At 34.6% G+C, this 18,781-nt stretch overlaps 1 protein-coding gene across 5 annotated transcripts in view; it reads right to left on the minus strand.

The window, feature by feature from the left end:
- TTBK2 (tau tubulin kinase 2) overlaps window positions 1-18,781 on the minus strand; it is a 75,501-nt gene that overhangs the window by 28,436 nt on the left and 28,284 nt on the right. For all 5 annotated transcript variants that reach the window (XM_021533523.3, XM_021533524.3, XM_021533521.4 and 2 more), the window contains 3 exons: window positions 15,395-15,468; window positions 14,247-14,387; window positions 12,788-12,892 (listed from right to left, as the gene is read on the minus strand). In XM_021533523.3, coding sequence (XP_021389198.3) covers window positions 12,788-12,892; window positions 14,247-14,387; window positions 15,395-15,468 — 320 coding nt within the window. The remainder of the gene's footprint in view (window positions 1-12,787; window positions 12,893-14,246; window positions 14,388-15,394; window positions 15,469-18,781) is intronic.

Consider the following 18,781-nt stretch of genomic DNA (forward strand, 5'->3'; position numbering starts at 1 on the left):
ACTGCCAAGACAATGAAAATACAGATAAATTAAAAAAAATATGTAGTTTAATGAATAGTATTCTCTCAGGAGGGCACTGAGAGCTTAACTTTAAAATAGTTGCAAATACAAATTCCATAAATCTCAAGAGCATAGAGTTTCAGAAGATGAAACCTAATGTTTGCTGTCTTTTGCCTCTGGCATGAATGTTAAACAGGAAGGACTATATTCAGTTTTACCTAGTTAAATATTTCTGTTCTTCTGAGAATAATGGAAAATATGAAACCCAGGATGAAATGCCACTTTCATTTCTTCAACTTCTACTTGGTAACTAAGACAGAAGTGCTTTGGTTGCTGGACAAAGCAAGAGAAAAAGACTAAGAAGTGTCATATGATAACTAAATAATCCCATTGAGTTTACAAAAAATAAAAATCTGACCTATTCCACTTCTATACTGGGCAAGAAATGTCCTTATGAGGAAATTCATTTGTACCAATTCAAATGCTTTTGAATGTTAAAGTCACAGCCATCCTTATTAGCCCTAACATGATTTCAATTATCTGAGAATCACCTGGATGGAGGGGGCGGAGGGGAAGTTTCAATCTATGAGCTTATCATGAAGTAAATTCTGAATTCTTTATTCCAGCAAGGACATCTAAAGCCTTTCTCTGTCTTTTGCCTTTTGTAAGTAAAAGCATATGTCATTCTGTTACATTTCAAGATGCAATAAAATACTTTTTAGTAATGCAGCTGGTCACTATTCAATAGCAGTATTACAATGCTGCACAACAATAATAAAATAATTCTACCATGTCTCTCTTGACATGAGTGATGCTCTGTAGGTCAAATCAAGTTTGCCCAATTAAGAACAGAAGTTACAAACTTCTGAGCATTTGCATAACTTCTGAAACTGCTTCAGAACTTTTCATGCATCTTCACAACATCTCATGTTATGAAGAAAAAATCCTAAATCCAAAGAAAAAGCCAAGGAAAAATCCTAAATCCTTCAAATTTAAGTTTAAAAATTTATTTTGAAGATGCATGCAGATGAATTAAGCGGATCCAGAGACTACAATTAATTTTTCTACTTAAAAATTTTTTTTACTGTTTAAATGTAACATCAGGTTTTTTCAGAGGTGTCGCTGCCCTGGAAACGCTTGGCAATGTCTCAGATAATCTACACACAGGAAATTGGCAGTTCCTAGCAAAGTGAACTATTTCCACTAAGCACACAGCTTTCAGACTCCTGGGAGACGCTCTGCTTACAAACCTAAGAATGTTGCTTTTGTGGAGTAGCTGTGGAGGAGTCAAATCACTCTCCTTAAAATAAGCAAATTAAGCAAAAAATTAACTTACTACTGTAGTCACAGAAACCAGAAAATCAACATGAAAAAATAAATCAATACTGGTCCTTACATTATATCTGAGACACACCATGGCTCTTCCAATCAATCAGGCCATGACTGAGTATTCCCAAGTGTCTAGGTTTTGCACTGAGAAGCCAGCAGTACTGCCCCTAGAGTAGGGTTCAAAAATCATAGGGGATGGGTAGAGAAGCAGCCACCTATGTTAGCCCTGTTTTCCTTTGCTAATGGTAGAATTCTCCTTTTTTATCTTTTCCCTCGAAAAAGATAATTTCTTAGTTCACATTCCACTAGAAATCTATTTCCATTATTAGAACTATGCACAGTTTCAATTTTTTGAAATCTTTTTTCATAGCTTCAACAATTCATCTTCCAATCCTCCCCTTTTGAACATATAGACTTTGTAGTCTAATGTAATGCCTAGCATGCTAGCACCAGTTTAAAACAAGTGAAAATTTCAGTGATCGCTTGAGTAAGGAAAGATCAAGCAGTTGAAATACAATTGCCATTACAATATATTATAAATCTCAATTGATTTTCATTGCATATAAGCTCTTCAAACACACTTTCAGCTCTATCTTAAAATTCACATCAGACACTAATAACTGAGTACTTGCACGCAGAACTTTTCATCAGCCCATCTCCTACTAGTTGTTGGTGTGACACATTACATGACCTAAGATACACCTAAACAAATGTGATTTCTACACCTGTCTGATCCTATGCTATCTAGTTCCAGCAGAAGCTGAGTAGCAAGATAAATTAACAATTAACAATACAATTAAATTTCACTATTTTGAGTTCTATAAGACATGTGACAAATGAAAATTTATCCCCTACTGCATGTACTATAAAGAGCAACACCATCTCTAAGACAGCAGTATTTGATACACAAAACATCTCCTGAGCTACTCAGTTTTCAAGCTGGAGTACTCAGCCAATGTGATGCATGAGCTAGACTACGGTCATTCCAAAGCTGATTTATGAGCAGTCAAAGTCTGGTGGGCTGAAGAGGGTAACAACCTACTATTGTCTGTCACAAACCTAAATTTACTGCAGTAAAAATCACACTGGATAAGTCTGTCATGTGTATGTTTGCTTTGGTCCCTGCAATCTTTCTTCTTTCTCTTATTCCAGGATCTGAAGCAGAGATTACTGTAAGAAGAAGACTACCTATATAAACCAGATACGCTCTGGCAAATAATTTCCCCACAGAGCAGAATATTATTTTATTTATCTCTGTAAGTAAAAATGTTACAGTTGTTCTGCACTTAGCAGACTGAAGAATGGAGACCTTAATTTTATGTTTTGTACTTATCTAATTTATTATTTATAATAATAATACCATATATTAAAGAGTATAAATCCAGAAGTAGTAGGCTTATTTCAACTATGGATGGAAAGCAAAAAGTCTCAAGGAAGCTAATGTACATACATGTACCTTCTTTCCAATTCTCTTCCCTATCCCACAGTGGCAGGAGTGGGGTGGGGGAAATGAGCAAGAGGCTCTGTGGTACTTGGTTGCCAGCTGAGGTTAAACCACAACAATAAAATAACACATTTTTTTCCTTTTAAATAATTTGAAGTATTTTTTCATAATGCAGCAGAGAATTTAGCCCATAGCTCAGAAAGAACTGGAAAGCAGAGTTTCTGGTTTGGTTTTCATTTGCTTCTATTTTCACCAGAAAACAAATTTTACTGGACCAAACCATCTGTCTTTCCACCACAATAACTTTTAATTTCAAACAAATAGGACAGTTCCCAAAGACTTTCAGATCCTGCAAATTTAATGAAAATTGGTGATAAAAACAAGCCTAGTCCCAAAAAGTGCAAGTAGGTACTGATCAGAAAGATAAGCTGTAATATGAAGCTGAAAATAATATGAAATTTAGAGGGCAAAAGGGAAGCAGTACACAAAACAATAGAAAAAAATGTAAGTTTCACCATTCATAGAATAATTTCTTTCATAAATATCAGTAGACAAATAATTTCTGCTCTTTTTTTTTATAAGGCAGTTACAGCCCATTCCCCTGAGCATCTATTAGCTCTACAGAAAATAAAGGAACTGCTGAATCAGAATATAGAACAGCTATAGACACTTTTCAGAATGTCTCATTTAAATTTCTAAGTTAAATTGTTTAATGATTGTTTGGATATGATACCAGTGTTCTCCACACAACATGAAAGGGGAAAAAACCAATATTCCTTAACAAAGTATTCTATCATCATCATTTTTCATCTCAGCTATTAATCAAACTGTTTCTTCAGGCAGGACATCATGTATTTGGTTCTATTTTTCACCCCAAAACCGCAAACTCTAGCTCATAAAGAATCTTTCTCTCAAATATAACCACACACAATTTTCTTAAAATTTTTGTTTAATTATTTAATTCCAAGATTATTCCTCTGAGGTGTTACAAAACAATGCAAAACAATGTCACACTGCATGAAATTCATATATCCATTCTATTTTTGTCACCAAGTCAATTGATAATGCTCTTCTTTTCATCTTTGGCATTAATTCACCACCTGCCTTTTTCACCTTGTACTACTACATACAAGACCAGATGTCTGTCTCTGTAACACTGCTTTCCTTCATTATTTTGTCAGTAATACAACCAAACTTGCAAGGATCATGTTCAGTGGATGCTGAAAATGCTACATATACACACAATAAGCTTGTGCCCTTAATAATCTCCCTCTGTGCCCTTGAAGGAGGTTTTAGCAGACAAGAATTAATGTTACACTGGTAGGTGTAACGCTGCTGTATCATTACAGCTGCACAGGTCTGTCAGTGGTAGGTGTTATTACAGCTATGTATTACTTAAAAAACCTTTGAAACCCAGTAGTCTAACAGTTATTTTAATCTCTCTATTGAAAATAATGTCACCACCAACCTCAGCAAACCAACGCCTGTCTCTTCCCTATAAAAGCATTACTAATTCAGAAATGGAACCTCAAATGACTGTCATAATTCTTTCAACTCATGCATACTGCTTATAAACCAACATTATTCAAATAAATTCAAAGCTGTACGCACTAAATTTCTCAAATATTTGTTTGCTTATGATATCTTTCAGTCTTTCTGCTGATTTATAGAGAGTTCAGTACAAACATACTACGTATTTTTTATGCTTTACAATCCCAGCTGTTGCATCTTCACATGAAGTGCTGAAGAGAAGCAGAGAGGCTGTTAAGAAGGCTGGTCTCAAAATACATGGTTAAGATGCCTGTCCTGTGCATGCAGAAAGTTGGTAACAATGAAAAATTGGACATAGTTTTGCTTTGCTAGGAAGAAATTTTTTCTCAGAGGGTGGTGAAGCACTGGAACTGGTTGTCCAGAGAGGCAATAGATGCCCCATCACTGGAAGTGTTCGACCCCAAGCTGGATATGCCTTGAGCAACCTGGTCTAGGCAAGGGAGTGGGAGCAGGTGATCTTTAAGGTCCCTTTCAACCCAAACCATTGTATGATTCTATGTGTTCAGTGCTTCTTCTCAATACTTTATGCCTTTGTTAGACAAACAATGAAGAAACTAAAAACAAAATTATTTTAGGATTGCCCAGTTACAGACATTTGATGCTGGGAACCTTTAATGCCAAATTTCAGCACAGACAGGTCTTTGCTTTGTAAGCATTGGCGCAGAGGTGTCCAACACATCATACATAGCTTATTAGACTTATTATAATTATACATATATTATACATACATTATAATTGTATATCTATTATACATATTATACATATTATACATTGCATATATAAATGCAATTGCTGAGGAGGAAAAGTAACTTTTTGTCACTGTCTTGTTCCAAAAAATTATGTTGCAAGCTAATGGTGTATTCACTTTAAGAGCCAACTTATAAAAAGTAGCCTTTGAAGTACATCAATGTGTAAAAGCCTCAGTGGACTATTACACAGAAACTTACTAACATGTTTTTCAAAAAGCTCTGCAGAAAATGAAAAATATTTAAAGAGGAAAAATAAATACTCTGTTTCTTGTTTAGGTGTACACATGTAACTCTCAGCTAATCATATCCCTCTGTAATGTACTGTTCAGCACTGAGAGAGGCCATTACTGAGAAGAGATAACATAAGGGAAATGCCAGTGACAAAATGCTTCTCAACAGGATGAAAGAGTGACTGAACAGTGCATTTAACAAAATGACATGCACCATTACCCTGCAGCACAGGGCTTTCAACAGTTTTAGTCTGGTATGGAAGAGAGGTCTGTTTAGGACAGTGAACATATTTGAGCCAATTATTTATTATACTCATGATACGGTGCCCTAAGATATCAAGCAGCTCCCTGGAACTTTCCTGTACTATTTAATTATTTTCCATGAAATCCACTGTCATTTAATACTGTACTCAGACACATGCCCTAGTTGTCCTTGGACTTTGCTTTAACCTGTGTCACTCAAAACAGAGGTGTGCCAAGGAACTGCTGAAGAAACAGTATCTTAGTGCTCTTTAACTGAAACCAGAACCAGATAAATTTCACAATTTTCTGCAGATAATTGAGATGTTGCTAATCATTTAAATTTAATGGGTGGTCTCATTTTATTCCAAATTTTATTCTGAATGCCATGTTCAGTAACTATTCTTCAACAACTTCCAGTATACAGATTCTTATTTATAATAAATTCACACAGTCAAGTGATTACTCAGTAGTTACCAGCAAAAATTCTAAATCATGAAGATCACTGGGGCAAACAAAAAAACCTGCACTGCTTTTTGTCAACACTATCTGTGGACCACTTCTGAGTCTTATTTCTTAAAGTTGTATCAATGTTTGCTATAATAGCATTTACTTGTAAAGGAGATTGAGAACTTTAAGCAGTCCATGGTTCCAAACGGCCTTTAAAGACAAAAGAGTTGCAGAGATCATTTTGTTTACAACAGTGTAGCTTCACCATCTCTCCTCTAGTTCTTAAAACTATCCCTTCTCCTTTTCCCCATCACAAAAGGCATTTAATGGTTATAGCTTCCACTATTTCAGCACCATGAAAAGAATATTATCTTCCAAATACAGAAATTAACAACCTCCAATTCTTCTGCCAAGATGACAGGAGGTAAGGTAGAATAACATAGAAGTATTCTCTATACTTCCTCCGCAATCTAGATAATCTAGAATCTTGCTAGAAGAAACACCCATGCAATTCAAATGCATAACCATTCCCAAATTTTCACAAGTAAAAAACCAAATGAAAATTCCAGTACATAAGAAATTTATACCTTCTTTCCCTGTATGTAATTGAAGTACAATAGATTTCCAAAGCTTTCAAAATGTATATAATACTCTGCTTTTTTATCTACCAATACATTTTTGTGAAGTATTCTGTGCAGGATTTTGTGCCATTTATTTGTTTCTTGGGGGGATATTCCATCATTTTATTGGTTCTTTGTTTTTGTTTTGTGTTTGCTTGTTTCCTTAAAGTATTCAGCTTCTTATATTACATTTCTAGGACACCATCTGTACCTTAAAGTGAAACTTGAAGATAAAACCTCATTTGCTGGAAAATCCTCAGAACCTGAGGGCACTGATGAAAGGCAAGCAGCACTGATTTGTACAGAAACACCTGATATGGAATAACACATGCATTGTTTGATGTGAACAGATTTGTAACTGCTTCCCTAGACAATAAAAAATCTAGACATTTGCATTTGCAATTGCTTTCACAGCATTTTTCTAAGGGTCAGACTGTACAGCAGCTGGTGTATCTCCTTCTTTAGCAAAACTCAAAGACAATTTTTGTTACTGACAGGTCACCAGTAAAGAGCATGTGTAGTGCCTCAGAAAATGTTGGTGGATCCTCTGTCACCTTTGGATTTGAATATTTCTGTTAATGTTCAGAGGAAGTAATACTGTAAAATAATTTAAAAGTACTTAATTATAAATATTGTAATTCTGATTTTTTTACTTGTTTTCAAATAAATATAGGAAAATTTAGACACTTGAAATTAAGGTCATGCTAAAATATTCTATGACCATGAGAACTCTGATGAAGCTTTTAATTTTATTTAAATAACCAGTGAAGAATGAACTAAAATGTAGTCACTGGGAAGAGCAGGAGAAAGGTGGGGAGATGAAGTCATAGGGTAACTCTCCCCTTGACCTGAAAAGTCTTATTTATCAAAAATACAACAATTTCACAAGCAAAATGTTCTCCCCTGAATACATTTCAATCCAGTAGTCACAATACTTTCACTAAAGGAATCCCACATTCCAAACTAAATATCAAATTGGGCAAAAAGGAATTTTTTCCTTCAATTATCTTTGCTGAGTCCAAGCCATCAGATTCAGGGGACTGGCTGTTAATCTGAACAATTCTTTAGGCTGCCAGTCAGTAAGACCTGTATACCACGTAGAAAACTACTGATGTTTTAGATTAAAAGGTTTTATCTAAATGCCATCTTCTTATGGATAGGGTTTTAATTCTGTTACTCCCTAGATTTTTGGCCTCAGCTTGCATATATGTTATACTATCTTCTTTTAACACAAATAAAATTCAGTTATTTATAATTTGCAATCCACATATATAAAAGACCATAAACCTTAAGGTGTTTGATAATACAAGGTGGTTGAATGTAAGGATTTTTAAAGAACTACAACTTAAAATTCTTTTTTAAAGGTCAATCTTTTTAAAAGCAAAGACTAATAGCTTATTCTTTTATTTTGCTTTCTTTGTATCAAATTTAATAGTACCTCAGAAAACAGTTGTGGTTAAGGTTCCCTTTAAAACAGGAGTGATGACAACTGCCTAAGAACTGGCTGCAGTACTGATGATGCTAAGAATGCAAATGTCCTTCGCATTTTGTCCCTCAAGGTTTTCTATTTCTGTACCACAGCTGACACCCTCACTTTCTATTTTCAGCATGTAAACACAGACATGGAAATTGATGGCTGTATGAAGTTAGGTTTACATGCAAAAAGAATCATTTATACTTTGTCTCCATTAAAAACCAAAAATATGCTAGTACTTACTTCAGCTATCTCTTAAGACAATAGCAAACAAAATGTTTGGTACTATACCCTCAAAAAGCAATAAACAGCAGACTATGAATTTCATACTAAATATGCATCCTGCTAAATGTATTTGCTTGATGATTAGAGTATCCCTAAAATTAAATTCTAATTACCCTGCTTTGCAGTAATCAATTCTTATCTACACCATTAATTCATTTATTGGCTTCCTCTCTCCAACAATTTATTTGCTTCCTGTGCTTCATCCTTCCTTCTTTTAACACCCTACATCATCCCCAGCAATTTTTGTTCCTCCCACACTCAATTTTCTCTCTTCTGATCTTTTCTATCCCCAGAGAAGGCTCCTCCCACCAAGTAGTAGTTCCTTATCAACCTCCATTCTATAATTTAATTCTACATGTACCCCAAAAACCTACATGCTAGTATTGCCCCCACCATGTAGAATTTAGTACCAGAAGCCATTACCTTTCATTCATATTTCACATACAAAAAGCAATAATGTTTGTTTCTGATTTTTAAGTTTTAGTCAGGTAATAGCATCAGATCATACAACTTAATAAATTTCAACTCTTCACTACTCTCTTCAACATGTTTATACATTTTACAAATATCTTATTACTGAATACTACAGACATATCCCTCTCTCCTTGAAGTCAGCTCCTCACATTCATAGTCATTCAGACAGCTGGAAGACAGGGCAACTTTGGTAAAATTAATCTGTGTCAAAATTAGCAGTTAAAAATGTTTTATTTTGCAGTAGTAATTCTGAGAGATAATTATCTGTAGCATGAAAAAGTGTGCAAAGCCCTGTTTTTGGTTTATGCTCTACATTTTTCTTTCAATTTTGAAAATTCGCATAGACCACTGTAGTAAAATGATGCTACAAGAAGAAAACTGCAACTATACCAAATTAATTTTAAGGCTAATATCTGGAACAAGTGGGAAATGGTCTCTGCTAACTAAATAACCTAAGAGAATGTAAAACTCCTGGATCCTTCAGATGAGCAATAAAGGCATTTCCTTTTGACAGTATGCTCAGACACTGGGACAGACTGATAAAGCTTGAACACGTTTTCATTACATAAAATCGCCCCTCAAAATACTCCTTCCTGTAATTTCCTGAAATGATCTTTTACCCCTCTTTATTAGGAAGGACAATATTTTCCTGTAAGGAAAAAGCTAAATTTGAAATTTCAGTCCCAATAATTATTAGAATACCAAAAAGGACTAGTCTTTTTCTAACAGTTGTTGTATTACATTTATAACCAATTTTATCCCTTTTCACCAGCTTTAAAACAGATTAGTACCTACTCAGTGGATGTGTAAAAACAAGCTTAGCGCACTGAATTCCCTTTGTAAGGAAGAGGAGGAAATAGAAAAAAGACAGCTACAGTATCCTGGAGATGTCTTATTTCACTTTTTTCTGACAAAAAGTTCTGATATTGCTGGATGAGGAAATTCTGCAGTTCTAGAGAGAGGCTATAAAAGGCTATTTCAGCTGCAGTGTGTGAAAAGTTTCCGTTAAAAAGCAAAACAGGCAATGACAGAAGTACCAGGGAAATCAGAAAGAATAAAGAAGAAAACTGACACTAGGTTTTACAAAGACAAAACATGTTTCTATGTTTACAGGAATTCATATGCACTTTTAAAAACTCATTGAGCTCCTCTACTCTTTAACTCCATGCCATTCTTGGTATTGAAAGCTTGGGTCAGACAGAATGGATGAACCAAACAATTCATCATTATCTTGGCCCCCAAGTTAATCTATGAAGAAAACCTAACTGATGATTCCCAAGAGATGTCTGTTACCCTTCTGAACTGTGTCCCTCAGTTACATAAAAATCAGTGCATCCTGCAGCAGTAGTTCACATGAAGACTGCTACTGCTTACTGACTTCAAAAGCTTAAGCCTTTCATGAAGAAGGGACTCTGATGGTTACAAAAATGTGAGAATAAAGGTGGCATTAACACTTAAAAAAGCAATTATTTAGATTCTGTCTTATTCTTGGTGGATAAATTACAATATATGTCCCTCACTTTTTTCCTTTCAAAATCAGTTTTACCGTCATCTGGCTACTGCAAGCCAAAGGTGATTGTAGATAACCTAATCCAAGGGTGCAAAATCATGCTAATGCAAATCCCATGGAGGAAAAAAAACAGTGAAATGGGCTCACAATGCTGGCCCTTCAGTTCTTTATACAGATAGTCCATATGTGACATTCCAAAATGCAATGAAAAACACAGTAAGCACTGTGAGTGTCAAAAATCTTTTTTTTTTAAATATTACTTTCTGAAAAGCTTTTTATATTAAATATGCATTTTTCAAAACAGAATTTGTATAGAAGCAGGTACAGCTGAACGGACTCCCTAGCAGAATGGCTTTAACATTGCTAAATCACCACCGAGTCTGACATTAAGATGGGTAGTACAAAGATGAACAACATCTCTGAAAACAACACTGAGATGTCCTAGGAAATGACAGGCAACTCTGGGGGATCCTTCAGTACAGAAAAATGGCATGGAATTGTTTGGATCATCTTCAGGAAAGGCTTTCTTCTTCTAAGGTCTCTGCCTTGACCATTCTTTCAGATAAGAAGTCTAAGTAGACTCCATAACTCTTCAGGAAGAGAATTAACTGACAACAAGAAATCCTCCCTCCAAAACTTTCTATTACAAACGACTAACAACAGCCTGTTGTGGCTTAACCCCAGCCAGAAACCAAGGCCCACCCAGCCTCCAACCCACTTCCCAACAGCAAGATGGGGTAAAAGCCAGAAACCTCCTGGTTTGAGATAAAGACAGAGAAAGCAAAACCAGGATTATAAAAAGCTAATAGTCAACAAGCCAACCTTAACTATGGAATATGTTTTTATGAAAAGAGTATTATGCTTTTGGAGAACATGCTTTTACATTGTCCTGCATTATGTGCAGTATCTGCAGAAGGAAGCTAATGAAGCTTAGAAGGACAGACTTAAGGAGAAGCACACAGAACATTTAGTGAAAATATGAATAAATACTATTAGTAAGAAGGCCAACAGTTTGGCTGCTTGCTATCCAAGAACCATTTCTAACTAACTAATCATTTGCATACAAACAAAACCACTATCTTTTTCCCTACTATCACTGCACTCTACAGTGCAGTGCAGTGATTACAGTGTCAAAAACTTCTAAGCAATTTCAATTGAAGAACTACTTCAGTTACACAGTAGGGCACTGCAATGAAAAACAAAAGGTGAGAGGTAGTTTTTACAAAAGAAAGAATATCAAAAATACTGAATTTTCTATTATCATTTATTTTTTTTGGAAGTGTTACCTTTGGTGTGTATATAGAGACAATCTTGGGAATTATTTTCTCTTTGAAATTAAAGGTCAGTTCAAAAAACATTAAAAGCTGCCAAACATACAGAACACAACAGGAACACTGAGAAATGCAAAAAATAAACAAAACTACTTAAAATGTTTATCTCACCTTTCCAACAGCAGCAGGCACTGTTGGTCTCCCCTGCTCTTTGCTTTCATTGCAGTGTCCAGCATTACAGCTGAAGGAATAGAGTACAGCAGAACCCCACTAATTTATCTTACTAATTCACATTCATAATCTGCACACAAAAATCTGCCACTTTCCAACTTCTTAGGCAAAATAAGAGTGAAAATCCTGAAATCGAGATGGCTTCTACCACTCAATTTGCATCATATTTATAAATACGCTACACAATATTGACTACTACATTATTTAGTGTTCCCATCAAAATGTAAACTAAACTAACTTAATAAAGAAAATTATTCTTTTAAATACCATCATGTACAATGACACTGTCTTGCTCATTTTCAAACTTTGAAATTAACAAAACTAACTGTCCACCTGTGAATTAGGGAGGCTCTGCTTGCCTAAAATTGTAATTTCTTCATTAATATGCTTTTACCTACAATCTTCTTCAGATTGAACTGCATTGGCAATACAACAACTACACTTATTTATGTTCTCTTATATAATTAATGTCCTATCACTGTTTTAGTTATTCAAACTTTCTCCTTCAGATTATATGTATCCAGTTCAGTGTGATTTTACATTTTTCTCCTCAGTTTTTGCTGTTGTTGGGTTTTGGATTTTTTTTAAATGCAATATAAAACAGCAAGTGAAATTCAGCTCTGGTATATTTTTCTGATATTTAACAAAGACCTATTCATCACTTGATTTTCCAAACCAAATGACAGATTATCCCAAAATATCTTAGATGTACACCTGTGTCTCAAGCCATAAACCAGCAATCTGACTCATTCCCTACTGTCAATTTGTAAGCATAATTAATAAATCACATGGTATTTCTGATCTGGAATGGTGTTTGTCAAGCTTACAATAGTTACCAGTTCAATGAAACTCCCACACTTCTCCAAAAGAAAAGACAGCATACTACCACATTCAAGAATTTGGGTTGCAACTGTAAAAAAAAATCTTACTGGTCTGACATCTCCACACGAGTTGGTAAATTGCCGTGCTAAGCCGAAATCCAGCATAAAACACTTCCTACAGGTGCTTGGAAAACGTCCCATTGCAAAGTTTGACTAGGAAGAAAAAGAAATACAGACAGATAATAGATGAATACACATAGGTGTCAATATGTTCACATATGAATGCAACAACGCAACCAGAAAATTCATATTATATTTCTCTATCCTTCCTTCCATATTTTCACTTCTACTGAAATCCCAATACATTTGAAGAAAACATTGTTTAGAGAAACAGGCATCCAACTTAGCACATCTGAACAGTGGCCTATATTGTCCAAAGAGATTGTCATCTTTATCATGAAGAATATATTAATTTTTAGCAAGAATTTTCCAATCCAGTCACCTACTCACAGAATTTCAGTGTTGACTAATTGGTCACAAGGAAAATAACCAAGGATTTCAAGATTTGAGTTCAGCACAAAGCACAGTTAGCTCCAGCTAAATTTTTCTCACCAATTACAATTGACATTCACTGCCTCTATTCCCTTTTCCTATTAAATGAAGGCTTAAATGGGGATGGGTCAAGTTTTACAAAAAGTTGCCAGAAGGAAGTGATGCAAATGAAATTTTCCTAATGTACAGAAACTTGCAACAGTGCATCCTGTAGCATTAGGATGCTTTTATGTGAGTTTTATGTAAGCATTATTCAGCTGACAGGAAACTTAGCAATGTATGTCAGATATAACAAACCATATTTGCATCTATTCAAAACACAAATATTTGCAAATTTTTTCCTCATTTACAAATTCGGATAGTTCGGAGTTCTAATGATATTTGTCATACAGAGCAATATTAAAAATAGGTGATTAAATTTCAGGAATAAGTTCAAAGAAAAATAGAAAATAGTAAGAGCAAAAGCATGATACTATCAGGAAGGCACTCTCCTCATACTAACCAACTAACCATAGATCCAAAAAGAATTTCACAATAAAAAAATAGTTTTCTCATACATGTCTCATGCCTTTCATTTTCTTGTTTGTTGTAAATATATTAAATACATAAAAATTGCTATTGAACAACTTATAAATACACTCTACAGTTAGTATCTATTCTTTTAGATTTATTATATGACAATATTTATTGCCATTAGTCAATCACATTATGTCATATTTCATGGCTAATACTCTTGGTTACATGATGCCAAAGATAAAGGTTGGAAGTTTTAGCTATAGCAAATTGCAAGGAGGCCTAAACTGGAGACAAAGACTAAAAAACACCGAAGTTACTCTTGTTGCAATCCAACATTAATTAATAGAAAAAAATCTGCCCTATCTTATGACTAAACATTCAGTTTTCCATCCCTTCTCATTTTTGCATTTTAGCATCTAGTATAGAAGCTCTTCTTACTTATGCAGCCATCTTATGACCACATCTTACTTGCCTGTTTTGATTTAATGGGCAGACTTACTGGTTTTATGTCCCTGTGCAGGAATCCCACAGAATGAATACTTTCAATAGATTCCAAAATCTGCTTTCCAAGCCGCAGAGTGGTACTAATGGTGAATGTCCCTCGAGACTGGCTACGACGCAGGTCTGCTAAGTTCCGACCCTGATAAAGTTAAAAGGACATTTTCATTAAAAAATACTAATACCAAGATTCACAGATGCTGTAAAGGCTTCCTTCTTCTTTAGCTATTCATGATTAACCATTAAATAGTCTCAATACCAATTTTCACACTCAAGGGTAACACATCTCACCTAAATGTAATGACTGTATGTCCACAAGTATCTCCAACACTGAATTTATAATTTGTTTTTGAAAATACAAATTTAGTACCTTTCTATTCCTAAAAACATGGAACAAACTAATCCCTATTAGAAGATCAGTACAAACACTATTATTTAAAATTGTATTTTTGTCACATCCAAAGTAAGGCCACTGAGAAAATGCTCATGACGACTTCTTCACACTCACTTCTTTAAGGAAAAGTAATTTAATTACACATTATATCAAACAGATGAAAAATATATTATGTAGGATGTGCAACCCCATGACATCACAGAACTGTGGTTCTTCTAAAATAACAAACAACAATAGGAACTAGAACACACTTTTTTCAGTATTCATATTCACCAGGAAGACAAAGGACATTAATCCCATAACTCTAAGTGCTAACCATCTATTTTATCCCTTTTTAAATGAACAGGTCTTCTAGTAAAATGAAGTGTTTTCTTTTACTTGCATAGGATAATTTTTCACTTTTATAAAAAAAGCCAACATAATGCAGCGACTAATATAATACATTTTAGACTATTATCAAGTGAAGACTTAAAAGGAATGTAAAATATCTCAGAAGACATCAGAGTTCACTCTTCCAACAGTCAGGTCTTTCTCAGGATGCAAGCTTTCTCCTTTTTAAGAGAATTATGGAAAAGATATAAAAGAAAAAAGATATAAGGATATGCCCAATTTACATTCACTTACTACAATGCAATTGTAATCTTTGGGGTTGTTTGCTTGTTTAGCATCCCCTAAAATCTTACTGGTATTTTCATATACATTTGGCTAACAAACCTAACCACACAAACAAACATTGAGTGCTTTGATACACTAACCTGCAACTGCATGACCACATAGTTAAATCTGTCATTCCGTCCACATCCTATGAATCTACAGACATGATCTTTTCCTAAGAGAAAAAGAAGCAAATTAGCCAATAATAATTAAATTTTTGTGGTTTATTCCTGTAAATACCTAGGAAATTACTGGAAAATATGTAAAATAATAAACTAAGCCCCATGCAGTTCAACAGCAATAAAACCACAGTTTTACCTGCAATTAAAGAGAAGCTTTCTCCCATAACCACAGCTCTCAGTCTTCCATATGAAAACATACATGACAATATGCCTAAATGTCCACAAATTTGAGGCATTTCAGATTGGAAAAGGTTATTTTCTTACAAAGCTAATGGTTTGTAATAGACAATATTCCTAGTCAATATTCTTCTTTTCTACAAGCTGTGGATGCCATAATGAAATAAAACAGTAGTATTACTTGTGAGTTATGTTTTACACTAAAAAATTGTAGAAAATGTAATTCAACTAATCCAATGTATTAATATAATTCTCTGGAACACAATCCTTGCTGTTTAGCTACAAAAATAATTTCAGCTCAGGTATAATGAAAGAAAAAGAAAAGTATCAGATTTTTGTTTAACCTGTAAAGCCTCTTCCTGTCCTAGAAGCAATCTGTGGAGAAGACAGGTCAGAAATAATCTCCTTACTATCCTGCAGTTGTAAATCAAAGCAGAATATTCCCCAGGTAAATACAGAGAAAAAGGCAAGCCAAAGGCTGAAGCTGGAAACAGAATGGGAAAACCTCTTGTCATTTTGGTACCAGTGTTCATTGACTTGGAGAAAAGCTGGGACTCCTTATGATCCCACTCTATCCCATTCTATGACAGAACAGGGAACTGCAGGGTTCAAGCTCCTCAGGCCATTTACCTTCCTTTCTCACACCAGTGGAAGCTATAGCCAACAAAAAGCTGATGATCTCAAGTGGTTGCTACAGATGTGTAAAATTTGTGACCTAATATTTCTATAATGAATTTCTTTACCCATAGGATTACAAGAATGTCATCATCCCAAAGCACGCCACTCATTACTGTTTTCAAAACACTTTAATGTCTAGCTGCAGATCTGAGGAGACTTTTTGCTACTGCTGCACTTGTAGCTCCATCAAAGCTCTAAAACTTGATCCTCCAGCTTCTATATATTTCCAATTCACTTCACAGAAAAGTGGTTGCCCGTTTCTTGCTTCCTCAGGAAGCTGCCTGCCACATCCAATTAAAACAGGTAGGTAGGCCCTTTTAACAAAGAAAATCTTACAGGATTCATCAAAATAATTTATTTTAAAAGAAATCTCTACATTTTCAAAATATATAATATCACAGACAGTATAATTTTATGAAGAAAAAGGATTAATAGCAAATTTATCAAGATGAAATCTTGTATATTCATTGCTGCAGTTTCCACTACTGAAGTCTCATCTCAAATATTTATGATTAATTTTACAGCCACTTGTGGGTATTCTGAATGAACATCTTCAGAGAAACATATATTAGTCAGATTTTATCTGACAAATTCAGTAAACGTCTAAAACTCATTTTAGTCAGAGAAATCCCATTTTGACTGGAGCACCAACTCAAGTTTGTGTGGTAAATTCCCTAGAAACTTTTATATAAAATTGAGCAAAGAGGAAGGACAGAACTAGAGCCTGAATACCTTATTCAAACAGAATGATCCTCCACCACTCTAGTGGGACTATACACACCTACTACAGCCTTTTTCTTTGGAGGATAACAGTATTTTCTTACACCTGCGAGCTACTCTGCTGAGCTGCAGGGTGAGAAGATGATGTTAATAGGTTACAGGGAACAACTCTGCCCTTGAAAAATCTCCTAGGGAGGGTGCTAAACCTGTGTGCCATTCCTTAGGTTGCTGCAGTGTAGCACTACAGCAGTTTACAGCCTACACCAGACACAGCCCATCACTAAATTATGCTCCAGAGCTGTAAATGAGTGAGGGAGAAGTCTGCAAGGTTGTGTGAGACAGAAACCAACTGAGTGAGTCTCACTCTCACTGAGTGAGATGTGAGAAATCTGTCTTCTCCCATCTGACTGTGGGAACAGATGGCCCAACAACATGGTTAAACAAAACAACCATCTGTTGCAGCAGATTTCTTTATTTCAAAAAAAGCAAAAATAAGGAACTTAAAGAGTTAAACGATATTCTGCAACAATAATTAGTAGACAGCAGGGAGAAAAAAATTAAGATGCAATTGATGACTAAGCTGTAATAAATGGCCGTATCAGTGAGCCTAGTCCTCCTTCATAATTAAGAGAGAATTCATATAATTGCTCACATATTCCAGCATGTTTTGTTAGCTCAAAAAGAACTTCTTTGAAGTTTTTCATTAGTCACTGCACCATATACAAAGCATTATACCACATAGTTATTACTCATTTTACCCCTGCAGTAATGACCATACTGTTTTCATTTCAAAAGTTTCTGAAAGTAAAGAATGGTAAGAAATACTGCATCCCTACATTTCTGTCAACAGCTATTCTTATATCAGTTTCACAGTTTCTGTGAAATAAGGTTCTAATAATACATAGACAATCAAAAGCAGATTTATAACTCTGAGAATGTGCCTAGGCCTAGTATAGACTAGAACATACCTCTTCATTTATTCTCTTCTAAAAGCCTGTTTCTACATAATATTCCACAAATTGAGCAATATTTTTTAAAAATCAGATCCACACATTAAAAAGATCTTCACTAACACTGCAAGCTCATTGTCTTTCATTACTAACAGAGGAAACTTTTCAAATATTTGAAATCAAAAGGATTCTCATTACAATTCTATTCCTTCTTCCCTACGCCAAATGTAACTAGAACACCTTGCAAGAACAGAACCTAAGCCCTTTGGGAAAAGGAGAGTAATTATATATATACACATACATACACACGCACACACCAAAAAGGGATAGAAGAACAAGATAAAAGTTGGTCTCAGAGGGCGCACGATAATACAAAGTTGTTACAAAAATATCCTAAAAGAACGGTTTACAATACCACCCGGTCTGAATCTCCATGAAAAGAAAAAAAATGTCAAAAATAAGACTAATTTCTAAATTATAAAAAAGGCATTTAAGAATAATGATAAAAAAATCTGTACAAAGCAATTATAAAGTTTTTTTCTATTCCCCATTCTCATCCACTTTTCTTCATTTTTCCTATGCTTCAATTTTTTAGCTCTTCCATAATGAAACTTGTAAAGGTAAAGAAATTCATGGAAATGGCTCCTAGGAGCAAAGATTGCCTGTACATAAAATGGTTTCTACGATAACCTTATTTAATAAAAAAACCTTCCAAGTATGGATAAAAAAAGCTGCATGTAAAACTAAAGTACTGTATCTGTGTAAATTATAAATCATAATA

This window comes from Lonchura striata, chromosome 5 (assembly GCF_050655825.1).
Source record: "Lonchura striata isolate lonStrDom1 chromosome 5, ASM5065582v1, whole genome shotgun sequence".
Lineage (NCBI taxonomy): Eukaryota > Metazoa > Chordata > Aves > Passeriformes > Estrildidae > Lonchura > Lonchura striata.